At 45.1% G+C, this 22,021-nt stretch overlaps 1 protein-coding gene across 6 annotated transcripts in view; it reads left to right on the plus strand.

The window, feature by feature from the left end:
* Positions 1 to 1,014: 1,014 nt before the first annotated feature.
* The window catches only part of TSPOAP1 (TSPO associated protein 1), a 249,670-nt gene continuing 228,663 nt past the window's right edge, over positions 1,015 to 22,021 (plus strand). The window contains exons 1-2 of one of the 6 annotated variants that reach the window (XM_073565801.1): positions 1,015 to 1,227; positions 7,919 to 9,133. In XM_073565801.1, coding sequence (XP_073421902.1) covers positions 7,985 to 9,133 — 1,149 coding nt within the window. In that variant the 5' untranslated portion in view covers positions 1,015 to 1,227; positions 7,919 to 7,984. Of the gene's footprint in view, positions 1,228 to 1,417; positions 1,513 to 7,915; positions 9,134 to 22,021 lie in introns of those variants that run through there. The other 5 variants (XM_073565798.1, XM_073565797.1, XM_073565800.1 and 2 more) reach the window with 5 other exon arrangements.

The following is a 22,021-nucleotide window of genomic DNA, read 5'->3' on the forward strand; positions in this document are numbered from 1 at the left end:
TCTGGACTCCGCCTTTCCTCTGTTCACATGTGTCCTTCTTTTCAATTGTGCACAAAACTGTTGCAGAACGGGCTTTTATGCACGCCTAAGAAGATGGTCACCACTGGATTACTAGTCAGACGGGGTCCACAGTGCCGCTTCATTATAGGGAATCTTCCGCTGGAGGTTCCGTCTGAATCACATATTTCAGAGATTTACATGGAAACCCAGGTGTAGGCGCTCAACGTAGAGTGCAGGATAAATGTCAGCCGAGCCTTACTGCAATCTTTGAGAGACAGCATGAAAAGAAAAATCAACAGCAGGTGAAGAATTGGATTTATTTCCTTTTTACGCAGTTCCTCGTGCGGTATAAGTGATTAGACAACTTTATTCCTCGGATCAGTGTGATTATAGTGATACCAGATCAGAACTGGCATCAAAGTCGGCAAAGACCGTTTTCACAGATTTGAATAAGTAACTGATGCTTTTAAGGGGTTAAATGACTTTGGGCCACTGAACTTACATATCTATAACATGCATATTGATGCTTTGCATCCATTTCAGGTCCCTCTAGCCCGGCCCAAATGAGTCCTGAGCATCAGAATTGGCATCAAAGTGGGCAATCAGCCAATTTCCACAGATTTTAATAAGTAACTGATGTTTATAAGGGGCTAAAATTGGGTGTTTGCCCACTTTGATGCCACTTCTGATGCCCAGATCTCATTTGGGCAGGACTGGAGGGACCTGGGTTTGATGTGAGGGGCATCACTATCTGTGTATTCTTACTAGTGTGAGACCAGTGGCCAAACCCTTTCATTAACGCCCTTTGGTGCCCACTTTGATGTCCGGTTTTATAATTTCTGTAGCTGTTTTTTCACATCAGGGCGCCTCGCTGCATTGTATGTTATTATTGTGATGATTATTTTTTATTGTTAAACCTATAAAAAAAAACAGAAAAGAAAAAATTGCCGAATAAGAAAGCAACTTCAGCATCGTAGATAGGTCTGGAACGGCACGAGTGCCTCCTGTCAGGACGGCGCAGCCCCGCTGCTGTGCTCTGGACGGAGCTGTCTGCCCCATCCCCTCCATTGCACTGCCACAGGGAAGCGCGAGTGAGGAGAGGCAGGGGCGGCCATGCTCGCCATTGGCGGGAGAGCGCGTGCACGTAAAGCAGCCGCACAGGCGCGCGCCTCCGGGACTCTGTTGGTTTCCGTTCCTCTGGGGGCGCGCTCGTTTGGGGAGGGATAGGTGAGTGACCGGTGGGGAGCATTAGTGATGGCGCTTGTACTGATCATCCTCATACCTTGTTGATAACGCGTATAGGGATGTGAGCAGGTGCATAAGGTGTAACAGTCTGTAGAACTACAAATCCCAGCACTGGTCACACTGAGACATGTCGGTGCTGCTAATGCTTATGGAGCTGCCCCCCAGTTTGTGGCCACGCTGATTGCTGTGAAGATATTTTTTTTGGGGGGGGGCTTCTGACTAGTCCAGGACACTGGTGCCTCACCTGTCCTGTGGTGGGGGATGGAGGTAAATAATCCAGTAATGGCAGCTCCGCCAGCCCCAGCAGGTATCAGCAGCCGTGTGGGCTCCACATGTTCTGGCCCCAGCACTGGGCAGTGCAATATGACTGTACCAGAGGGGGAAACCTAGGAGTAGGCCGGAGGATGGACGCTCCATGTGGCTAGCAGGAGCCAAACTGATGATGGAAAGGAACTATGGCTACAGCACCGCCAGCACTAGCGCGCTATAATCCTGTACAGCCAGTGTACCCAGGGGCGGACATACCGCAGCCGCACAGGGGTGAACATGCCGCTCAGGGGCGGACATACCGCAGCCGCACAGGGGTGAACATGCCGCTCAGGGGTGGACATACCGCAGCCGCACAGGGGTGAACATGCCGCTCAGGGACGGACATACCGCAGCCGCACAGGGGTGAACATGCCGCTCAGGGACGGACATACCGCAGCCGCACAGGGGTGAACATGCCGCTCAGGGACGGACATACCGCAGCCGCACAGGGGCGGACATGCTGCTCAGGGGTGGACATGCTGCTCAGGGACGGACATACCGCAGCCGCACAGGGGTGAACATGCCGCTCAGGGACGGACATACCGCAGCCGCACAGGGGTGAACATGCCGCTCAGGGACGGACATACCGCAGCCGCACAGGGGTGAACATGCCGCTCAGGGACGGACATACCGCAGCCGCACAGGGGCGGACATGCTGCTCAGGGGTGGACATGCTGCTCAGGGACGGACATACCGCAGCCGCACAGGGGCGGACATGCTGCTCAGGGGTGGACATGCCGCTCAGGGGCGGACATACCGCAGCCGCACAGGGGTGAACATGCCGCTCAGGGACGGACATACCGCAGCCGCACAGGGGCGGACATGCTGCTCAGGGACGGACATACCGCAGCCGCACAGGGGTGAACATGCCGCTCAGGGGCGGACATGCCGCAGCCGCACAGGGGCGGACATGCTGCTCAGGGGCGGACATGCTGCTCAGGGGCGGACATGCTGCTCAGGGGCGGACATGCCGCAGCCGCACAGGGGCCCACCAGGTAACGAGGCCTCGCGTCTACCTCCAAAGCAGCAGCGTCTGTGATGGCAGGACTATTGGACTGTAAAGGGCCCATATACTGTTCTTGCACAGGGGCCCTTTTCAGTCTGCGTCTCCTTTTGAGTATACTTCTAGATGCTTCAGTTAATAGGGACCACCACGTCTAAGCAGCACGGTGGTTGGTGGGTCATTGCAGACCCTGAAGTCCTGATACTTCTGTGCCTGCCATGTACACCCCCACAGTCTGGGCTTTACAGGAGATTGGTAAGATGACCGTGCACTGCACTACAGAAGTATTGCAATGTACTGTACTAGTCATCGTGTAATTGCAAGTTCAAGTCCTAAGTTTGCAAACGGACGCTCTAAGGCCGGGGTCACACTGGCGAGGAATACGGCCGAGTGAGAGGCGCTAAAAGCACGCATTAGACACGGACCAATGATTCTCTATGGGGTCCCTCGCACCAGCCGTATATTTCTCATCCGTATTCTACGCTCCGTGCCACTCGCAGCATGCTGCGATTGTCAGCGTACTACGGCCGTAGTACGCCAATGCAAGTCTATGGGTGCGCAAAAAATACGGATTACACACGGACCACACATGTGACCTGCGAGAAATACGCACCCGGTGTCTTTTAGCAAAGTCGGCAATTCAGTGCGCTATACAGTAAACTCACACTGACAGGTTTAATAAAGAAACGAAAGAATAGATATAGACACATAGAATATATATATATATGCATTCTATGAGTATATATCTATTCTTTGGTTTGTGTTATAAAACCTGTCATAGGGCTCCATTATATGTCTATTTTGCAAGCCTGCGAGAAAATCTCGCCATACGGATGCTTACATGCGCAAAATACGCGACCACACCTTGATTACGGATGACATACGGAGCACTGTTTAGGGGCCATTGATCCGTATTACGCATGTAAAATACTGACCGTATTTTGCGTTGGTTAGTGTGACCCCGGCCTTAGGGTATGTTTCCACGGGCAGAAACCGACAGCGCTTTGGATGCAGCACATGTCTGCTCCGTCCAAAGCGCTGCCGGCTTTTGAATGCCGGTGATTCCGCATATGTTCATTGAACCATGCGGAATCACCGCGTCCTATACATAGTATGGGTGACTTTATCTTGCGGAGATGGAGCGTCTCCGCAAGATATAGACATGCTGCGACCTGGAAAGACGTGCCGCATGTCCGGTTACGCGGGGATGCCAGAGGCATCTCTGAATGCATAGTGGAGATGTGGATGTACGCAGCGTCTACTGACCGTGGAAAGGTACCTGTTTTATTAGAAAAAAGTTGTTTTTCTTTTTTTGGTTTTCACTCCCCTTCTTTCCAGAGCCATAACTTTTTTATTTTTCCGCCAGTATGGCCATGTGATGGCTTGTTTTTTGCAGGACAAGTTGTACTTAGAACGACACTATTGGTTTAACCATGTCGTGTACTAGAAAAGGGGAAGAAAAATTCCAAGTGTGGTGAAATTGCAAAAAAAAGTGCAATCCCACACTTGTTTTCTGTTTGGCTTTTTTACTAGGTTCACTAAATGCTAAAGCTGACCTGCCATTATAATTCTCCAGGTCATTACCAGTTTATTGACACCAAACATAGGTTATTTTTTATCTAAGTGGTGAAAAAAAATTCCAAACTTTGCACAATATTCTGATACAAGTAGTGTCTCCATTTTTCGTGATCTCGAGTTGGGTGAAAGCTTATTTTTTGCATGCCGGGCTGACATTTTTAGTGATACCATTTTGGTGCTGATACGATTTTTTTGATCACCCGTTATGACATTGTAACATAATGCAATGTTGCGGCAACCAAAAAAAGTTATTCTGGCGTTTTGATTTTTTTTTCTCACTAGGTCGTTCAGCGATCAGGTTAATCCTTTTTTTTTTTATTGATAAATCGGGCGAGTCTGAGCGCAGCGATCCCGAATATGTGTTTGATTTTGTTTGTTGTTTTTTTTTTTTTGAATGGGGCGAAAGGGGGGTGATTTGAACTCATATATTTTTTTTTTCTTATATTTTTAAGCACTTTTTTTTTTTTAAACTTTTGCCATGCTTCAATAGTCTCCATAGGAGACTAGAAGCTGGCACAACTCGATCGGCTCTGCTACATAGAGGCGATGGTCAGATAGCCTCTATGTAGTAGAATTGCTGACCTATGAGCACCAACCACTGGGTGGCGCTCACAGCAATCCGGCACTGACAACCATAGAGGTCTCCAGGAGACCTCCGATTGTCATGCAGATACACCGGTGACCCAAGGTCACTTGATGCGGGTCACCGGTCTCCATATTTCCAGCACGATTGCCGGAAGCGCTTGTTAAATTCCGCTGTCAGCGTTTGACAGCGGCATTTAACTGGTTATTAGCTGCAGGTGCATTGCGATTCCACCCGCGGCTATTGCGGGCACTTGTAAGCTGTTCAAAACAGCTGACATGTCCCAGGAAAGATGTGGGCTCACCGCCAGAGCCCACATCAAAGGGAGGGAGTCTGACATTAGCATAAATATACGCCCGATGTCGGAAAGGGGTTAAGACTTCATAGAATCGTAGAGTTGGAAGGGACCTCCTGGGCCATCTGGTCCAACCCCCTGCTCATAGCAGGATTCGCTAAATCATCCCACACAGATGTCTGTCCAGCCTCTGAAGACTTCTATTGAAGGAGAACTCACCACCTCTCGTGGCAGCCTGTTCCACTCATTGATCACCCTCACTGTCAAAAAGTTTTTTCTAATATCTAATCTGTGTCTCCTCCCATTCAGTTTCATCCCATTGCTTCTAGTCTTTCCTTGTGCAAATGAGAATAAAGATGATCCTTCTACAATGTGACAGCCCTTGAGATATTTGTAGACAGCTATTAAGTCTCCTCTCAGTCTTCTCTTCTGCAAGCTAAACATTCCCAAATCCTGCAACCTTTCCTCATAAGACAGGGTTTACAGACCGGTCACCATTCTGGTCGCTCTTTTCTGAACTTGCTCCAGTTTGTTGATGTCTTTTTTAAAATGTGGTGCCCAGAACTGGACACAGTATTCCAGATGAGGTCTGACCAAAGAGGAGTAGAGGGCAATACTGACTTCACGTGATCTAGACTGTATGCTTCTGTTGTCCACATTTTGGGTACTTTTTTTTTATAACTTAAATACTTGTGTTTGGGGCCAAAAATAATTTTTGCAGGCTCTTTTATCTTTGCCCTGCGCACTCAACGTTAATGTAGTTATAAATCAACTAAGAGGAAAATTCTGTCAGAACAAGCTCACAGGCAGATTGTCAGATGACTCATGCTGTAGCAATAGTGCAACACAGAGGGGATAAAAGCCAAATGGTGCAACACTTTAAAGCACCACTTCAGCATTTTTTTGTGGGTGCGTCTAAGGGTATGTGCACACGTTGCGGATTCCATTGTGGATTTTTCCACGCGGATTTTGCTAAATCCACAGGTAAAATGACCTGCATTTTACCTGCGGATTTAGTGCAGATTTACTTCGGATTTTCTGTGGATTCCACCTGCATTTTTTTTACCCTGCCGATTCCGATAATGGAGCTTGTGTAAAACGCTGCGGAATCCGCACAAAGAATTGACATACTGCGGATTTTTCCGCAGCATGAGCACAGTGTTTTTTATTTTACATAGATTAGAATGGTACTGTACAATGCAGGAGAATCTGCTGCGGACCCTTATAGTCTGAACATACCTAGCTCATTGGAGGGGGTGAAGAGGAGGGTAACTGTTGCAGAAAGTTAGTGGCTGGGGCAATCACTTGTTAGATATTAATGAAAATTAATATTCACTGCTCCCCACTCCCATAACCTTCCCACCTCTCTGCGTCAGTGATAGTAAATGACTGGAGGTTTTTACTATCACTGAAGCAGTCAGCGAGAGGTGGGCGAGATTATGGGCATGGGGAGCAGTGAATATCAATTTCCTTTTAATGGAAAAATTAAAATTCACTGCTCCGGTCGCCGCTGGTTTCCTGCAGTGGCGACCCTGCTTCCTTCGGTATGCTTGTGACTGAGGTAGCATGGCAGTGGCGTCATGTGCTGCCTGTCACTTAAGCTCCGAAGTCAGTTGCCGGCATCAGAGAAGGGACGCCTTGCTCCTGGGAAGTGGAGGGAAGGTGAGTTGAATTATTTATTTTGTATATGTGTGTGTGGCATAACAGGAAACATTTATACCAGGATGGCCCCAGGATGAGGGGGAACTACCGTGTTTCCCCGAAAGTAAGACCCTGTCTTACATTAATTTTACCCCAAAAAGTCCCACCCTGTCTTACTTTCGGGGGAGGTCTTACATTAGCCGAAAAAAAATGACAATTTCTTTTTAACCAATAAATTAACATTTATTAACATGCTGTTATACCCCATAACAGTGCCGTATCCCACTGCACACAGCCCCACACCCCACAACAGTGCCGTATCCCACTGCACACAGCCCCACACCCCATAACAGTGCCGTATCCCACTGCACACAGCCCCACACCCCATAACAGTGCCGTATCCCACTGCACACAGCCCCATACCCTATACAGTACATGTTTCCCTACTTGGTTTTTAAATGCTGGACGTTTTCCTCTGCGGTGCGGCTGTGGGTGCGGAAGGCCTGTGCTGCAGGGAACGCTGTGCCAATCAGCAGGGAAACAGCGGTGACGTGGGGCTGGGGCGGCCAATTACAGCCCGAGCTGCTGGACCAATCAGTGCTCGAGCCGGGGGCCGGCGGTGACGTGGGGAACAGGGGCGGCCAATGAGCTGTTGAGCTGGGCGGATTGCGGGGTTAACACGGCGAGTTAACCCCATGAGCGCTGGACCCGCCCAGCTGCACCTGAGGACACCTCTGGAGCCTGGGGACCCAATGGGGGACAGCGGCGGCCCAAAGGTAAGGGCCTTACATTTCACAGCGGCCCCCAACCCTGCCTTACATTCGGGGGAGGTCTTACATTGAAGGACCCCCCCCGTAACCCCCACCCTGTCTTACTTTCGGGGGGGGTCCTACTTTCGGGGAAACACGGTATATATACCAGGATGGGGGACATGTATATAACAGGATAAGGGACATATATATACTAGGATGGGCACAGGATAGGTGAGGGACATATACATCCCTTTATGGGCCCATGATGGGGAACATATATACCAGGATGAGCCCATTATGGAGGACATATATATCAGCTTCTGACAGATGCCACTTTAGCAGTGCTCCTTCATGCAAGAGTTAGAGGTGGTGGTGGATAGCCCATTTAAATGCTAATATTGCTTCGAACATTTTTTAATAGCTTTTTTTCCTACCAAAATGTTAGCTGTCTATGTTACTAACATTTACTCTTTTTTTTTTTTTTTTTTTATTTTCTTCTCTCTTCCAAGCAGTATGTGCTTCTGAGAAGTTATTGTGCTTCATGCTGCGCAATCCTGCTTGTCGTATGCTGATAAACCATGTTAAAAGAAGACAATAGCAACTTCCGTTTCTCACCCAAGAAGTCAGAAAATGCCCTAATAGAGGAATATAGACGAGAGCTCGAATTGGTAAGGAAAGAATTAGAAAATGAAAAATTAAGAACCCAAGAAGTCAGGAAAAAGTGCTCCTCAGAAGTGAAAAGGAAAAAGGAGACACATGAAAAAGAAAAAAGGAAGCTAGCGGATGATCTGAAATCTAAATTGGAGCAGCAGAAAACCCGTGAGCTCCTGCAGCTAAAAGACTCCGTTTTACGTGAAAGAGAGTTAGAAATAAAGCAGCTGATGAGATGGAAAGAAGAGGAGCTAAGAGAGATCAAGGCACTTCTGCAAAAAGAGAGAGACACAGCCATTAGACAAGCGAGAGACCTGCAGCAGCAATTGATTCATGAGTTGTTGAATAAGGGTTATACAGCGAAATCTAGCCATGCTAAGAAAGATGAACATCATTTTCCAGCTGCCAGGGAATGCCAATGCAAACTTCAGGATGTTCTGTCCAAGATTCGTTGGGAGTATGATGGTGAGCAGGCTGCATGCATTCGGCACTTAAAAGTGGAACTCAGCTTGGCGAAAAGCCTCTTTATTAAATATATCCTGAGCGGCAATAGTGGTAGCTTACTGACTATTTTAGAAGGCAACGCAAAGCCATTGGATTGTGAGGAAATTAAATTTGGACGCCATTCCCTTGGTAGCCATATGGCTAAGCCGTGGTCACCAGAAGACATATCCTCAGGACCCCAGCACCTAGAAAATATCAGACCGAGGCCACAATCTCATGAGAGTGCACTGTCAAGGGCAAGATCGCTTGATTGTTTGTTGACTGAGCATAAATCCACACACACATCAATTGAAAAGTTATGGAAATTAACTCCAGAGACAGAAGTAATCAAAGCACACAGTCTCATAGATTGCCAAGAGAATGACATATCAGACATTGTTCCTTGTTTAGATGCAAGAAATGACTTTTCAACTTGGCATTTGTTTGAGAAAGGAGTACATCAGCTGTCCGACAATATTTCTCAGGACATTTCTGCATTGATAGGTGTTAATAACTATACGACATCAATAGAAACACTTGATTCCAATCAAAGCCATGGTGTACAAAATGTTGGTAGGCAGCAGCTTTTGCCGGTAAGAAATGTTTTTGTTTTTTTTTAATTGATTTAAAAAGAACCTGTCACAATTTTTTTCAGTATTTAATTTAAAAACATAAGTAAAAACATCAATAATTTGACAAAAAAATGATTACCAAGCCATTTACTAAGAGGAGAAAAAACACCCTTTCTTGGCATGAGCCTCTCAGTCAAATGAGCCAACTCCAGCAAAAGTCGCCTCCAGGGGAATCCCGAAGCTTCTCTGCTGCCGTCACTCTCCCATGATGCATTGAACCAAGGGAAAGTGAGCAGCAGCCTACCGGTCTGCGCTCTGTAACTAGGATCGCTGGGCTGCTGTATACATTGACAACTATCCTGCCAGTGAATCACCAGTAACCCAGCGATCCTGCTTTGCATCCAATCTGCTCTGTGTCTGCCGAGGTCCTGTAACTCCCCCCATAACTCACCAGGCAATGAGCTAGAGTGCTGCCCTTGCGTTACCTCCTTCTGTGGTAAAGCCTTGTATGATGTTCTTGCTGTGAGCTGCCTATTCCCACCCCACACACTGTCCAGCACTGAAGTTCAGATGTTCTGAAGATTTCTGCTGCCTTCCTGTAGTGGCACAGGCGCATAGCTCTGCCCTATTGAGGGCAGAGCAGAATACTGCAGTGCGCAGACGCCAGACCTCTCCCGACGCCTGCGCACTGCAGGAATCTGCTCTGCCCTCAACAGGGCAGAGCAGTTCGCCTGCGCCGGAGCTACTACAGGAAGGGAAGAAGAGGACGGCATCGTATGAAGATGGGAGGAGCCGGACCACGACACCCATTGGACCGGACTGCCCCCTCTGGTGAGTATAATCTAACTTGTTTTTCTTATCTTTCAGTTTACATCGGGGGCTTATCTACAGCATTACAGAATGCTGTAGATAAGCCCATGATGTCAATGCCGGCAGCTGACAGGGCAAAAAAGGGTGACAGATTCCCTTTAAGTACAGACGTAATTGATTGCATACCTACAGTTATGGCAGTTTAGTTGAGCACAGAAAGATACTGTAGGCCAGATTGTTAAATGTAAGGCTTGTGATCACATTGCAGTTTTTACAAAATGTCCCATTTTTGCTAAAGTTTTGCAAGAATCCCAGCGATGAAACCTGACACTAATGATGGTCAGATTATACTATTCTCAAATTATAATGTTCAAGCCACAGGCTAGGTATTAGGTGTTACAAATATGACTTATTGGTAATTCATATGTTGGAGTCTCTTATTTGATTTGGAGTTAGTAATAGTGATGAGCGAGTATACTCGTTGCTCGGGTGTCCTCCGAGTATTTTGGCATGCTCAGAGATTTAGTTTTCGTCGTCTAATCTGCATGATTTGCGACTTGTAGACAGGTTGAATACATGTGGGAATTCTCTAACAAACAGGCATTCCACACATGTATTCAAGCTATCAAGCAGTCGCAAATCATGCAGATGAGACGACGAAATCTAAATCTCCGAGGGCGCCAAAATACTCGGAAGACACCCGAGCAACGAGTATACTCGCTCATAACTACAGTCATGGCCAAAAGTTTAGAGAATGACACAAATATTGTATTTTCACATGATCTGCTGCCCTCTGGTTTTTATGTGTGTTTGTCAGATGTTTTTATCACATACAGTGGGGAAAAAAAGTATTTAGTCAGTCAGCAATAGTGCAAGTTCCACCACTTAAAAAGATGAGAGGCGTCTGTAATTTACATCATAGGTAGACCTCAACTATGGGAGACAAACTGAGAAAAAAAAATCCAGAAAATCACATTGTCTGGTTTTTTTTCATTTTTTTTGCATATTATGGTGGAAAATAAGTATTTGGTCAGAAACAAGCAATCAAGATTTCTGGCTCTCACAGACCTGTAACTTCTTCTTTAAGAGTCTCCTCTTTCCTCCACTCATTACCTGTAGTAATGGAAGACATACAAGACCACTGATAATCTCCCTCGATCTGGTGCTCCACGCAAAATCCCACCCCGTGGGGTCAGAATGATCACAAGAACGGTGAGCAAAAATCCCAGAACCACGCGGGGGGGACCTAGTGAATGAACTGCAGAGAGCTGGGACCAATGTAACAAGGCCTACCATAAGTAACACACTACGCCACCATGGACTCAGATCCTGCAGTGCCAGACGTGTCCCACTGCTTAAGCCTGTACATGTCCGGGCCCGTCTGAAGTTTGCTAGAGAGCATTTGGATGATCCAGAGGAGTTTTGGGAGAATGTCCTATGGTCTGATGAAACCAAACTGGAACTGTTTGGTAGAAACACAACTTGTCGTGTTTGGAGGAAAAAGAATACTGAGTTGCATCCATCAAACACCATACCTACTGTAAAGCATGGTGGTGGAAACATCATGCTTTGGGGCTGTTTCTCTGCAAAGGGGCCAGGACGACTGATCCTGGTACATGAAAGAATGAATGGGGCCATGTATCGTGAGATTTTGAGTGCAAACCTCCTTCCATCAGCAAGGGCATTGAAGATGAAACGTGGCTGGGTCTTTCAACATGACAATGATCCAAAGCACACCGCCAGGGCAACGAAGGAGTGGCTTCGTAAGAAGCATTTCAAGGTCCTGGAGTGGCCTAGCCAGTCTCCAGATCTCAACCCTATAGAAAACCTTTGGAGGGAGTTGAAAGTCCGTGTTGCCAAGCGAAAAGCCAAAAACATCACTGCTCCAGAGGAGATCTGCATGGAGGAATGGGCCAACATACCAACAACAGTGTGTGGCAACCTTGTGAAGACTTACAGAAAACGTTTGACCTCTGTCATTGCCAACAAAGGATATATCACAAAGTATTGAGATGAAATTTTGTTTCTGACCAAATACTTATTTTCCACCATAATATGCAAATAAAATGAAAAAAAAAACCAGACAATGTGATTTTCTGGATTTTTTTTTCTCAGTTTGTCTCCCATAGTTGAGGTCTACCTATGATGTAAATTACAGACGCCTCTCATCTTTTTAAGTGGTTGAACTTGCACTATTGCTGACTGACTAAATACTTTTTTTCACCACTGTACAGAAATATAATTGCAATCATATTATGAGTAACAAAAGGTTATATTGACAGGTAGAATGAGTTAATGCAGCAAGTCAATATTTGCAGTGTTGACCCTTCTTCTTCAGGACCTCAGCAATTCTCCCTGGCATGCTCTCAATCAACTTCTGGATCAAATCCTGACTGATAGCAGTCCATTCTTGCAAAATCAATGCTTTTATTTTGTCTGAATTTGAAGGTTTTTGTTTGTCCACCCGTCTCTTGATGATTGACCACAAGTTCTCAATGGGATTAAGATCTGGGGAGTTTCCAGGCCATGGTCCCAAATTCTCTGTTTTGTTCCCTGAGCCATTTAGTTATCACCTTTGCTTTATGGCAAGGTGCTCCATCATGTTGAAAAAGGCATTGTTGATCGCCAAACTGCTCTTGGACGGTTGGGAGAAGTTGCTCTTGGAGGACATTCTGGTACCATTCTTTATTCATGACTGTGTTTTTAGGCAAGACTGAGAGAGAGCCCATTCCCTTGGCTGAGAAGCAACCCCACACATGAATGGTTTCAGGATGCTTGACAGTTTGCATGAGACAAGACTGGTGGTAGCGCTCACCTGGTCTTCTCCGAATAAGCCGTTTTCCAGATGTCCCAAACAATCGAAAAGGGGATTCATCAGAGAAAATTACTTTACCCCAGTCCTCAGCAGTCCACTCCCTGTACCTCTTGCAGAATATCAGTCTGTCCATGATGTTTTTTCTGGAGAGAAGTGGCTTCTTTGCTGCCCTCCTTGAGACCAGGCCTTGCTCCAAGAGTCTCCGCCTCACAGTGCGTGCAGATGCACTCACACCTGCCTGCTGCCATTCCTCAGCAAGCTCTGCACTGCTGGTAGCCCGATCCCGCAGCTGAAACACTTTTAAGAGATGGTCCTTGCGCTTGCTGGTCTTTCTTGGGCGCCCTGGAGCCTTTTTGGCAACAAGGGAAACCTCTCTCCTTGAGTTCTTGATGATGCGATAGATTGTTGACTGAGGTGCAATCTTTCTAGCTGCGATACTCTTCCCTGTTAGGCCATTTTTGTGCAGTGCAATGATGACTGCATGTGTTTCTTTAGAGATAACCATGGTTAACAGAAGAGAAACAATGATGCCAAGCACCAGCCTCCTTTTAAAGTGTCCAGTGGTGTCATTCTTACTTAATCATGACAGATTGATCTCCAGCCCTGTCCTCATCAACACCCACACCTGTGTTAATGGAGCAATCACTGAAACGATGTTAGCTGGTCCTTTTAAGGCAGGGCTGCAATGATGTTGAAATGTGTTTTGGGGGATAAAGTTCATTTTCTAGGCAAATATTGACTTTGCAAGTAATTGCTGTTAAACTGATCACTCTTTATAACATTCTGGAGTATATGCAAATTGCCATTAGAAAAAATGAAGCAGTAGACTTTGTAAAAATGAATATTTGTGTCATTCTCTAAACTTTTGGCCATGACTGTAGTTAGTAACTGACTCCCTTCTTTCCCTACAATTTCTGACAGCGGATACTAGTCAATTCTTGCCCTTCAATGGCAATCTCTAGCAGCAAAGATTACAGCACGTGGCGTAGGGTTATGTGTTTTTTTTTTAACTCGCATTGTCACCTACATCAACCACAACGTGACTGTAGGACTGCCATGACAGCCAGCGGTTTACTGAAGACCCCTGTCTGTCGTGGTGGTACTCCTATGAAAGCCAGCCTGTGGACTTGGAGTCCGTGATTTTTAGGATATACAGCAATACTGTGATATTGCTGTATATCGTACAAGTGATCAGACAATCGCAGATTCAACTCCCTTAAGGGGACTACAAACTGCAGTACAAATTAAAAAAGTATATAAAAATTCTAATAAAGTTTCATTTGCCTCCATAAAAATAAAGAAATACACGTGGTATGTCCATGACCATGTCTATAAAAATATAACATTAACCCATTGGTAAGTGCCATAATGAGGAAAAAAAATCAACACCAGATTTTCATTTTTTCTGCCTCCGCAACAAGAAATAGTCAAAACATCATGTCTAATAGGATAGAAGTTGCTCCTCTTCTGCTAATATTGCATGCCGTTGTGGCCAAAAGTATTGACACCCCTGCAATTCTGTCAGATAATACTCAGTTTCTTCCTGAAAATGATTGCAAACACAAATTCTTTGGTATTATTATCTTCAGTTAATTTGTCTTAAGTGAAAAAACACAAAAAGAATTGTCCTAAAGCCAAATTGGATATAATTCCACACCAAACATAAAAAAAGAGGGTGGACAAAAGTATTGGCACTGTCGAAACATCATGTGATGCTTCTCTAATTTGTGTAAATAACAACACCGGTAACTTACCTGTGGCACCTAACAGGTGTTGGCAATAAGTAAATCACACTTGCAGCCAGTTGACATGGATTAAAGTTAACTCAACCTTTGTCCTGTGGCCTTGTGTGTACCACATTGAGCATGGAGAAAAGAAAGAAGACTAAAGAACTGTCTGAGGACTTGAGAAACTAAATTGTGAGGAAGCATGAGCAATCTTAAGGCTACAAGTCCATCTCCAAAGACCTGAATGTTCCTGTGTCTACCGTGTGCAGTGTCATCAAGAAGTTTAAAGCCCATGGCACTGTGGCTAACCTCCCTAGATGTGGACGGAAAAGAAAAATTGACAAGAGATTTCAACGCAAGATTGTGCGGATGTTAGATAAAGAACCTCGACTAACATCCAAACAAATTCAAGCTGCCCTGCAGTCCGAGGGTACAACAGTGTCAACCCGTACTATCCGTCGGTGTCTGAATGAAAAGGGACTGTATGGTAGGAGACTCAGGAAGACCCCACTTACCCCGAGACATAAATAAGCCAAGCTGGAGTTTGCCAAAACTTACCTGAAAAAGCCTAAAAAGTTTTTTTGGAAGTTTACTCTGGTCAGATGAGACAAAAGTAGAGCTTTTTGGGCAAGGGCATCAACATAGAGTTGATTGGAAAAAAAAAGAGGCATTCAAAGAAAAGAACACGGTCCCTACAGTCAAACATGGCGGAGGTTCCTTGATGTTTTGGGGTCGCTTTGCTGCCTCTGGCATTGGACTGCTTGACCGTGTGCATGGCATTATGAAGTCTGAAGACTACCAACAAATTTTGCAAAATACAATAACCAAGGTATATATGAGCATTTTATATGTAAAATCATAACACACTGGTGCTCAAGTATAGAACCATCATGGATCAGTCGCTGCTATACATTAAACATGGATGTGGAAACCACAAAAATACGACCAAAAGATCCTTTATCATCATATAAATATTTCTTTATTAGAAAGGACATAAAAGGACAAGAAGGCGGACATGTGCAAAATGCAGACTAAAGTGCAGACAGTGCCTAAAGACACCCTGGACCACCACCAGCCACAGAGGGAAGGTAGAAAGATATACAAATCTATTATTCAAGAGGCATATGGTATATTGAAGGGAAACAGAGGCCAAGATTAAAAGTATATAGCAGAGCTACACCAGAAAAACCTATATCACCTCAAACAGAGGTGCCGGATATGAATAAATGTCCATAATTATATATATAGAAAGAGCCACTGCCTATAACATATGGTATGCTCAATTAAACCTCATACCAACTATTGCCATAAGCCCACATGCTACTTAAAAGGGAAAGAAATCCTTCCCACGGAGGGCTTGACTATTACCCATCTAAAGGGGTTAAAAAACCCAAACCAACATTACCTCAATACAGTCCTCAAATGACCAGGTGGTCCAGGTGTCACCCCAACGTGCGTTTCGGAGCCGATTGCTCCTTCAGCAATCGGCTCCGAAACGCGCGTTGGGGTGACACCTGGACCACCTGGTCATTTGAGGACTGTATTGAGGTAATGTTGGTTTGGGTTTTTTAACCCCTTTAGATGGGTAATAGTCAAGCCCTCCGTGGGAAGGATTTCTTTCCCTTTTAAGTAGCATGTGGGCTTATGGCAATAGTTGGTATGAGGTTTAATTGAGCACACCATATGTTATAGGCAGTGGCTCTTTCTATATATATAATTATGGACATTTATTCATATCCGGCACCTCTGTTTGAGGTGATATAGGTTTTTCTGGTGTAGCTCTGCTATATACTTTTAATCTTGGCCTCTGTTTCCCTTCAATATACCATATGCCTCTTGAATAATAGATTTGTATATCTTTCTACCTTCCCTCTGTGGCTGGTGGTGGTCCAGGGTGTCTTTAGGCACTGTCTGCACTTTAGTCTGCATTTTGCACATGTCCGCCTTCTTGTCCTTTTATGTCCTTTCTAATAAAGAAATATTTATATGATGATAAAGGATCTTTTGGTCGTATTTTTGTGGTTTCCACATCCATGTTCAACAAATTTTGCAGCATAATGTAGGGCCCAGTGTGAGAAAGCTGTGTCTCCCTCAGAGGTCATGAGTCTTCCAGCAGGACAATGACCCAAAACACACTTCAAAAAGGACTAGAAAATGGTTTGAGAGAAAGCACTGGAGACTTCTAAGGTGGCCAGCAATGAGTCCAGACCTGAATCCCATAGAACACCTGTGGAGAGATCTAAAAATGGCAGTTTGGAGAAGGCACCCTTCAAATATCAGGGACCTGGAGCAGTTTGCCAAAGAAGAATGGTCTAAAATTCCAGCAGAGCATTGTAAGAAACTGATGGTTACCGGAAGCGGTTGGTCGCAGTTATTTTGGCTAAAGGTTGTGCAACCAAGTATTAGGCTGAGGGTGCCAATACTTTTGTCTGGCCCATTTTTTGGAGTTTTGTGTGAAATGATCAATGTTTTGCTTCTTGCTTCATTCTCTTTTGTGTTTTTTCATTTAAGACAAATTCAATGAAGATATTAATACCAAAGAATTTGTGTTTGCAGTCATTTTCAGGAAGAAACTGAGTATTATCTGACAGAATTGCAGGGTTGTTAATACTTTTGGCCACAACTGTATGTTTAGTAAGCTACTGCTTTTGATTATTACACGACGGCACCCCGGGGTGCTACCACTAATAGCTAGAATAGGTCATTTGAATTAGAACAAGTCCCCCCCCAACGTGTTTCACCGCATGCAAGGCATCATCAGGGGAAGGGATAATAGCAGCAATATTGTCCCTTCACTTGATGATGTCTTGCATGATTCCTTTTAAAGGGTTGTCCCCAAAGATCGCCTTTGTTTACATGGTTTTCTAAGTATGTCCACACTAGTGACTTGTATAAAGGTGCCTTTACACATAGCGATATCGCTAGCGATATTGCTAAAGCGTCACCGATTTTGTGACGCAGCAGCGATATCGCTATGTGTGATACTTACCTCCGACCGGCTCCCCCGCTGTCTGTCGCTGATCGCGCAGCTCCATTTCTCGTCGGGCGCTTCCTGCTGGCGCCGACGAGCGACGCGTGGACACGGGCGGGAGGACGTCAGGAACGCCGCGTCTGAAAGGTAAGTAACGACTGCTGCTGCGTTGCTACATCGCTGTGAGATCTGCCTGTGTGGCAGCTCACTAGCGACCATTTAGTGATACACCAGCAATCCTGACCGGGTCGTATCGTGGTCGGGATCACTGGTGCATCTCTAAATGTAAAGGGGGCTTAAGAGGCAAATTCAATCACATTGCTGAACCAGGCGTTGGTAATATCATGAGATGTTACCTGACAGACTGCAATTGTAGATTTCCTTAGTCTCAATAGTGGTCCAACTCCTTGAGGCCTATGGATTTTGAATGGGCACCTCGTCATGTAATGTATAAGTGTCCCAATGCTTTGTTTATTTATTCATATTCTACAGGTTATTGGTTTAATCTTCTGGTAATCCAGTGCCTCTGTCTTACAGGACTTCTTGTGGTAATGTAAGCTGGTTTGTACCCAGGGTTTAGTTTATTTTAAGCCCAGGAGAGCCAGTGAAAGAACAGTCCTTTTATTTAAACACATGCAAATTTATTATTGGTTTACCAAGGTCCTCGTTACAATTATGGCTCTGGATAACACCATCCTTTTTGGTATGCAATTTAAAAGCAAAACAAAAAATCCACTGACCTGGAAAATTATTTTGTCAGGTCAATTTTTATCATATATTGAACACCATAAAAACAAAACCCAATTTTGCCAAATTTCAGTTTTTTTCACAAACGCAAGTCATATCAAAGAAATTTTACCACTATCCTAAAGTACAATAGGTCTCGAGAAAACCTCAGAATCACCGGGATCCGTTAAAGCTTTTCAGAGTTATGACATCGTAAAGTGACAGTGGGCAGAATTGTAAAAATTGTCCTGGTCAGGAAGGTGAAAACAGGCTTTGGGGTAAAGGGGTTAAGGATTAATTCACCCGCGGCAACTTTTGTTGCAGAACTTTCTGCCACTGAAAATCGGTTCACAGATGGGGGTTGTGCTCAACACCGTGCGGCCCTCCAAAGAAATGCCACCCCATACCATTACTGACCCACTGCCAAACCGGTCATGCTGAAGGATGTTGCAGGCAGCAGATCGCTTTCCACGGCGTCTCCAGACGCTGTCACGTCTGTCACATGCGTGCTCAGTGTGAACCTGCTTTAATCTGTGAAGAGCACAAGGCGCCAGTGGCGAATTTGCCAATCCTGGTGTTCTGTGGCAAATGCCAAGCATCCTGCACTGTGTTGGGCTGTGAGCACAATCCCCATCTGTGGACATCGGGCCCTCAGACCATCCTCATGGAGTCGGTTTCTAACCGTTTGTGCAGACGTACGCACATTTGTGGCCTGCTGGAGGTCATTTTGCAGGGCTTTGGCAGTGCTCCTCCTGGTCGTCCTTACACAAAGGCGGAGGTAGCGGTCCTGCTGCTGGGTTGTTGCCCTCCTACGGCCCCCTCCACATCTTCTGGTGTACTGGCCTGTCTCCTGGTAGCACCTTCAACCTCTGGACACTATGCTGACAGACACAGCAAACTTTCTTGCCATCCTGGAAGAGCTGCACTACTTGAGCCACTTGTGTGGGTTGTAGAGTCTTTCTCATGCTACCAGGAGTGTGGAAAGCACAGCAAACATTCAAAAGTGACCAAAACATCAGCCAGAAAGCATTGGTATTGAGATGTGGTCTGTGGTCCCCACCTGCAGAACCGCTCCTTTATTGAGGGTGTCTTGATAATTGCCAATAATTTCCATCTGTTTTCTATTCCATTTGCACAACAGCATGCGAAATTGATTGTCAATCAGTGTCGCTTCCTAAGTGGACAGTTTGATTTCACAGAAGTTTGATTTTCTTGGAGTTATATTCTATTGTTTAAGTGTTCCCTTTATTTTTTTGAGCAGTGTGTGTATGTATGTATGTGTATATATACTTACAGACCAAAAGTTTGGACACACCTTCTCATTCAAAGAGTTTTCTTTATTTTCATGACTATGAAAATTGTAGATTCACTCTGAAGGCATCAAAACTATGAATTAACACATGTGGAATTATATAATTAACAAAAAAGTGTGAAACAACTGAAAATATGTCTTATATTCTAGGTTCTTCAAAGTAGCCACCTCTTGCTTTGATTACTGCTTTGCACACTCTTGGCATTCTCTTGATGAGCTTCAAGAGGTAGGCACTGGAAATGGTCTTCCAACAGTCTTGAAGGAGTTCCCAGAGATGCTTATCACTTGTTGGCCTTTTTGCCTTCACTCTGCGGTCCAGCTCACCCCAAACCATCTCGATTGGGTTCAGGTCTGGTGACTGTGGAGGCCAGGTCATCTGGCGTAGCACCCCATCACTCTTCCTCTTGGTCAAATAGCCCTTACACAGCCTGGAGTTGTGTTTGGGGTCATTGTCCTGTTGAAAAATAAATGATGGTCCAACTAAACGCAAACCGGATGGAATAGCATGCCGCTGCAAGATGTTGTGATAGCCATGCTGGTTCAGTATGCCTTCAGTTTTGAATAAATCCTCAACAGTGTCATCAGCAAAGCAGCCCCACACCATCACACCTCCTCCTCCATGCTTCACGGTGGGAACCAGGCATGTAGAGTCCATCCGTTCACCTTTTCTGCGTCGCATAAGACACGGTGGTTGGAACCAAAGATCTCAAATGTGGACTCATCAGACCAAAGCACAGATTTCCACTGGTCTAATGTCCATTCCTTGTGTTCTTTAGCCCAAACAAGTCTCTTCTGCTTGTTGCCTGTCCATAGCAGTGGTTTCCTAGCAGCTATTTTACCATGAAGGCCTGCTGCACAAAGTCTCCTCTTAACAGTTGTTGTAGAGATGTGTCTGCTGCTAGAACTCTGTGCATTGACCTGGTCTCTAATCTGAGCTTCTGTTAACCTGCGATTTCTGAAGCTGGTGACTCGGATGAACTTATCCTCCGCAGCAGAGGTGACTCTTGGTCTTCCTTTCCTGGGGCGGTCCTCATGTGAGCCAGTTTCTTTGTAGCGCTTGATGGTTTTTGCCACTGCACTTGGGCACACTTTCAAAGTTTTCCCAATTTTTCGGACTGACTGACCTTCATTTCTCAAAGTAATGATGGCCACTCGTTTTTCTTTACTTAGCTGCTTTTTTCTTACCATAATACAAATTCTAACAGTCTATTCAGTAGGACTATCGGCTGTGTATCCACCAGACTTCTGCACAACACAACTGATGGTCCCAACCCCATTTATAAGGCAAGAAATCCCACTTATTAAACCTGACAGGGCACACCTGTGAAGTGAAAACCATTCCCGGTGACTACCTCTTGAAGCTCATCAAAAGAATGCCAAGAATGTGCAAGGCATTAATCAAAGCAAAAGGTGGCTACTTTGAAGAATCTAGAATATAAGACATATTTTCAGTTGTTTCACACTTTTTTGTTAATTATATAATTCCACATGTGTTATTTCATAGTTTTGATGCCTTCAGAGTGAATCTACAATTTTCATAGTCATGAAAATAAAGAAAACTCTTTGAATGGGAAGGTGTGTCCAAACTTTTGGTCTATACTGTTTAATGTGTATATACTGTATGTGTAAATATATATATACACGTGTATGTGTGTGTGTGTATGTACAGTATGTATGTAAAAAATGAAGGCATGTTCTTTTTATAGCTGTGGGGAAGGCAAGTACTTGTACAGTGGTGTCATGTCTACAGATTGTAATTTGCATTTCTCCAGTTCTGCATAGGGGATTTGTAATTACATTTCTGCTCCTGTGTGTGTGTCCTGTGAGGCCACGTTGATGTCTGGGGCTCAGTACGAGGAGGAATGAATGGCCAGGTGCATGTAATGTGCAGGTGTGTACATAGGCGACATCTGCAAGAAGTTTGTATGTTCTCCCTGTGTTTCCGTGGGTTTCCTTCCACTCTCTGCAGACATACGGATTGGGAATCTAGATTGTAAGCCCCAATTGGGGCAGTGATGATGTCTGTAAAGCACTATAAACGCTATAGAAGCGAGCATAATAAATTGAATATATATTTAGCGCCATATTCCTAGTATACGTATATAAAGGCTGTATGTAGCGTGTGTGTTACCGGTGCCTGTCCTACGTGTTCTGTAGAGGATGTAATGGCCTGTCGGGTATCGCTATCACTATAGTGTAAGCTCCTTGCTTTACCTTTGCTTTATTATGCAGTAAGCATTCTTGCCATTGAATGCTTCCTTCTGGCCAGCGCCTGCTGCACGGGTGTCTGAATGGATGAGGGCTGCATGCTGTGCTCGGGCTCTTTGTTTTGCAGCTCTTATTGACCTCTGGGTGTAGAAGATCTTCTCCTGAAGACATTGTTTACTGTTGTTCCTGTCTGGGGACAAAGCTAGTTCGGGTTCATGTAAGACACATCTGCGTAGCAGCACCCTAACCTTTATTCATTAAGCAGCAAACACTCCATTCCAGCTCAGTTTCCATGGCAACCATCTGTCTTCTTCATCATTGGTCGCCCAGTGCTTTCTAT

Source organism: Dendrobates tinctorius, unplaced genomic scaffold, assembly GCF_039654945.1.
Source record: "Dendrobates tinctorius isolate UK_male_01 unplaced genomic scaffold, ASM3965494v1 ptg000016l, whole genome shotgun sequence".
NCBI classification, from domain to species: domain Eukaryota; kingdom Metazoa; phylum Chordata; class Amphibia; order Anura; family Dendrobatidae; genus Dendrobates; species Dendrobates tinctorius.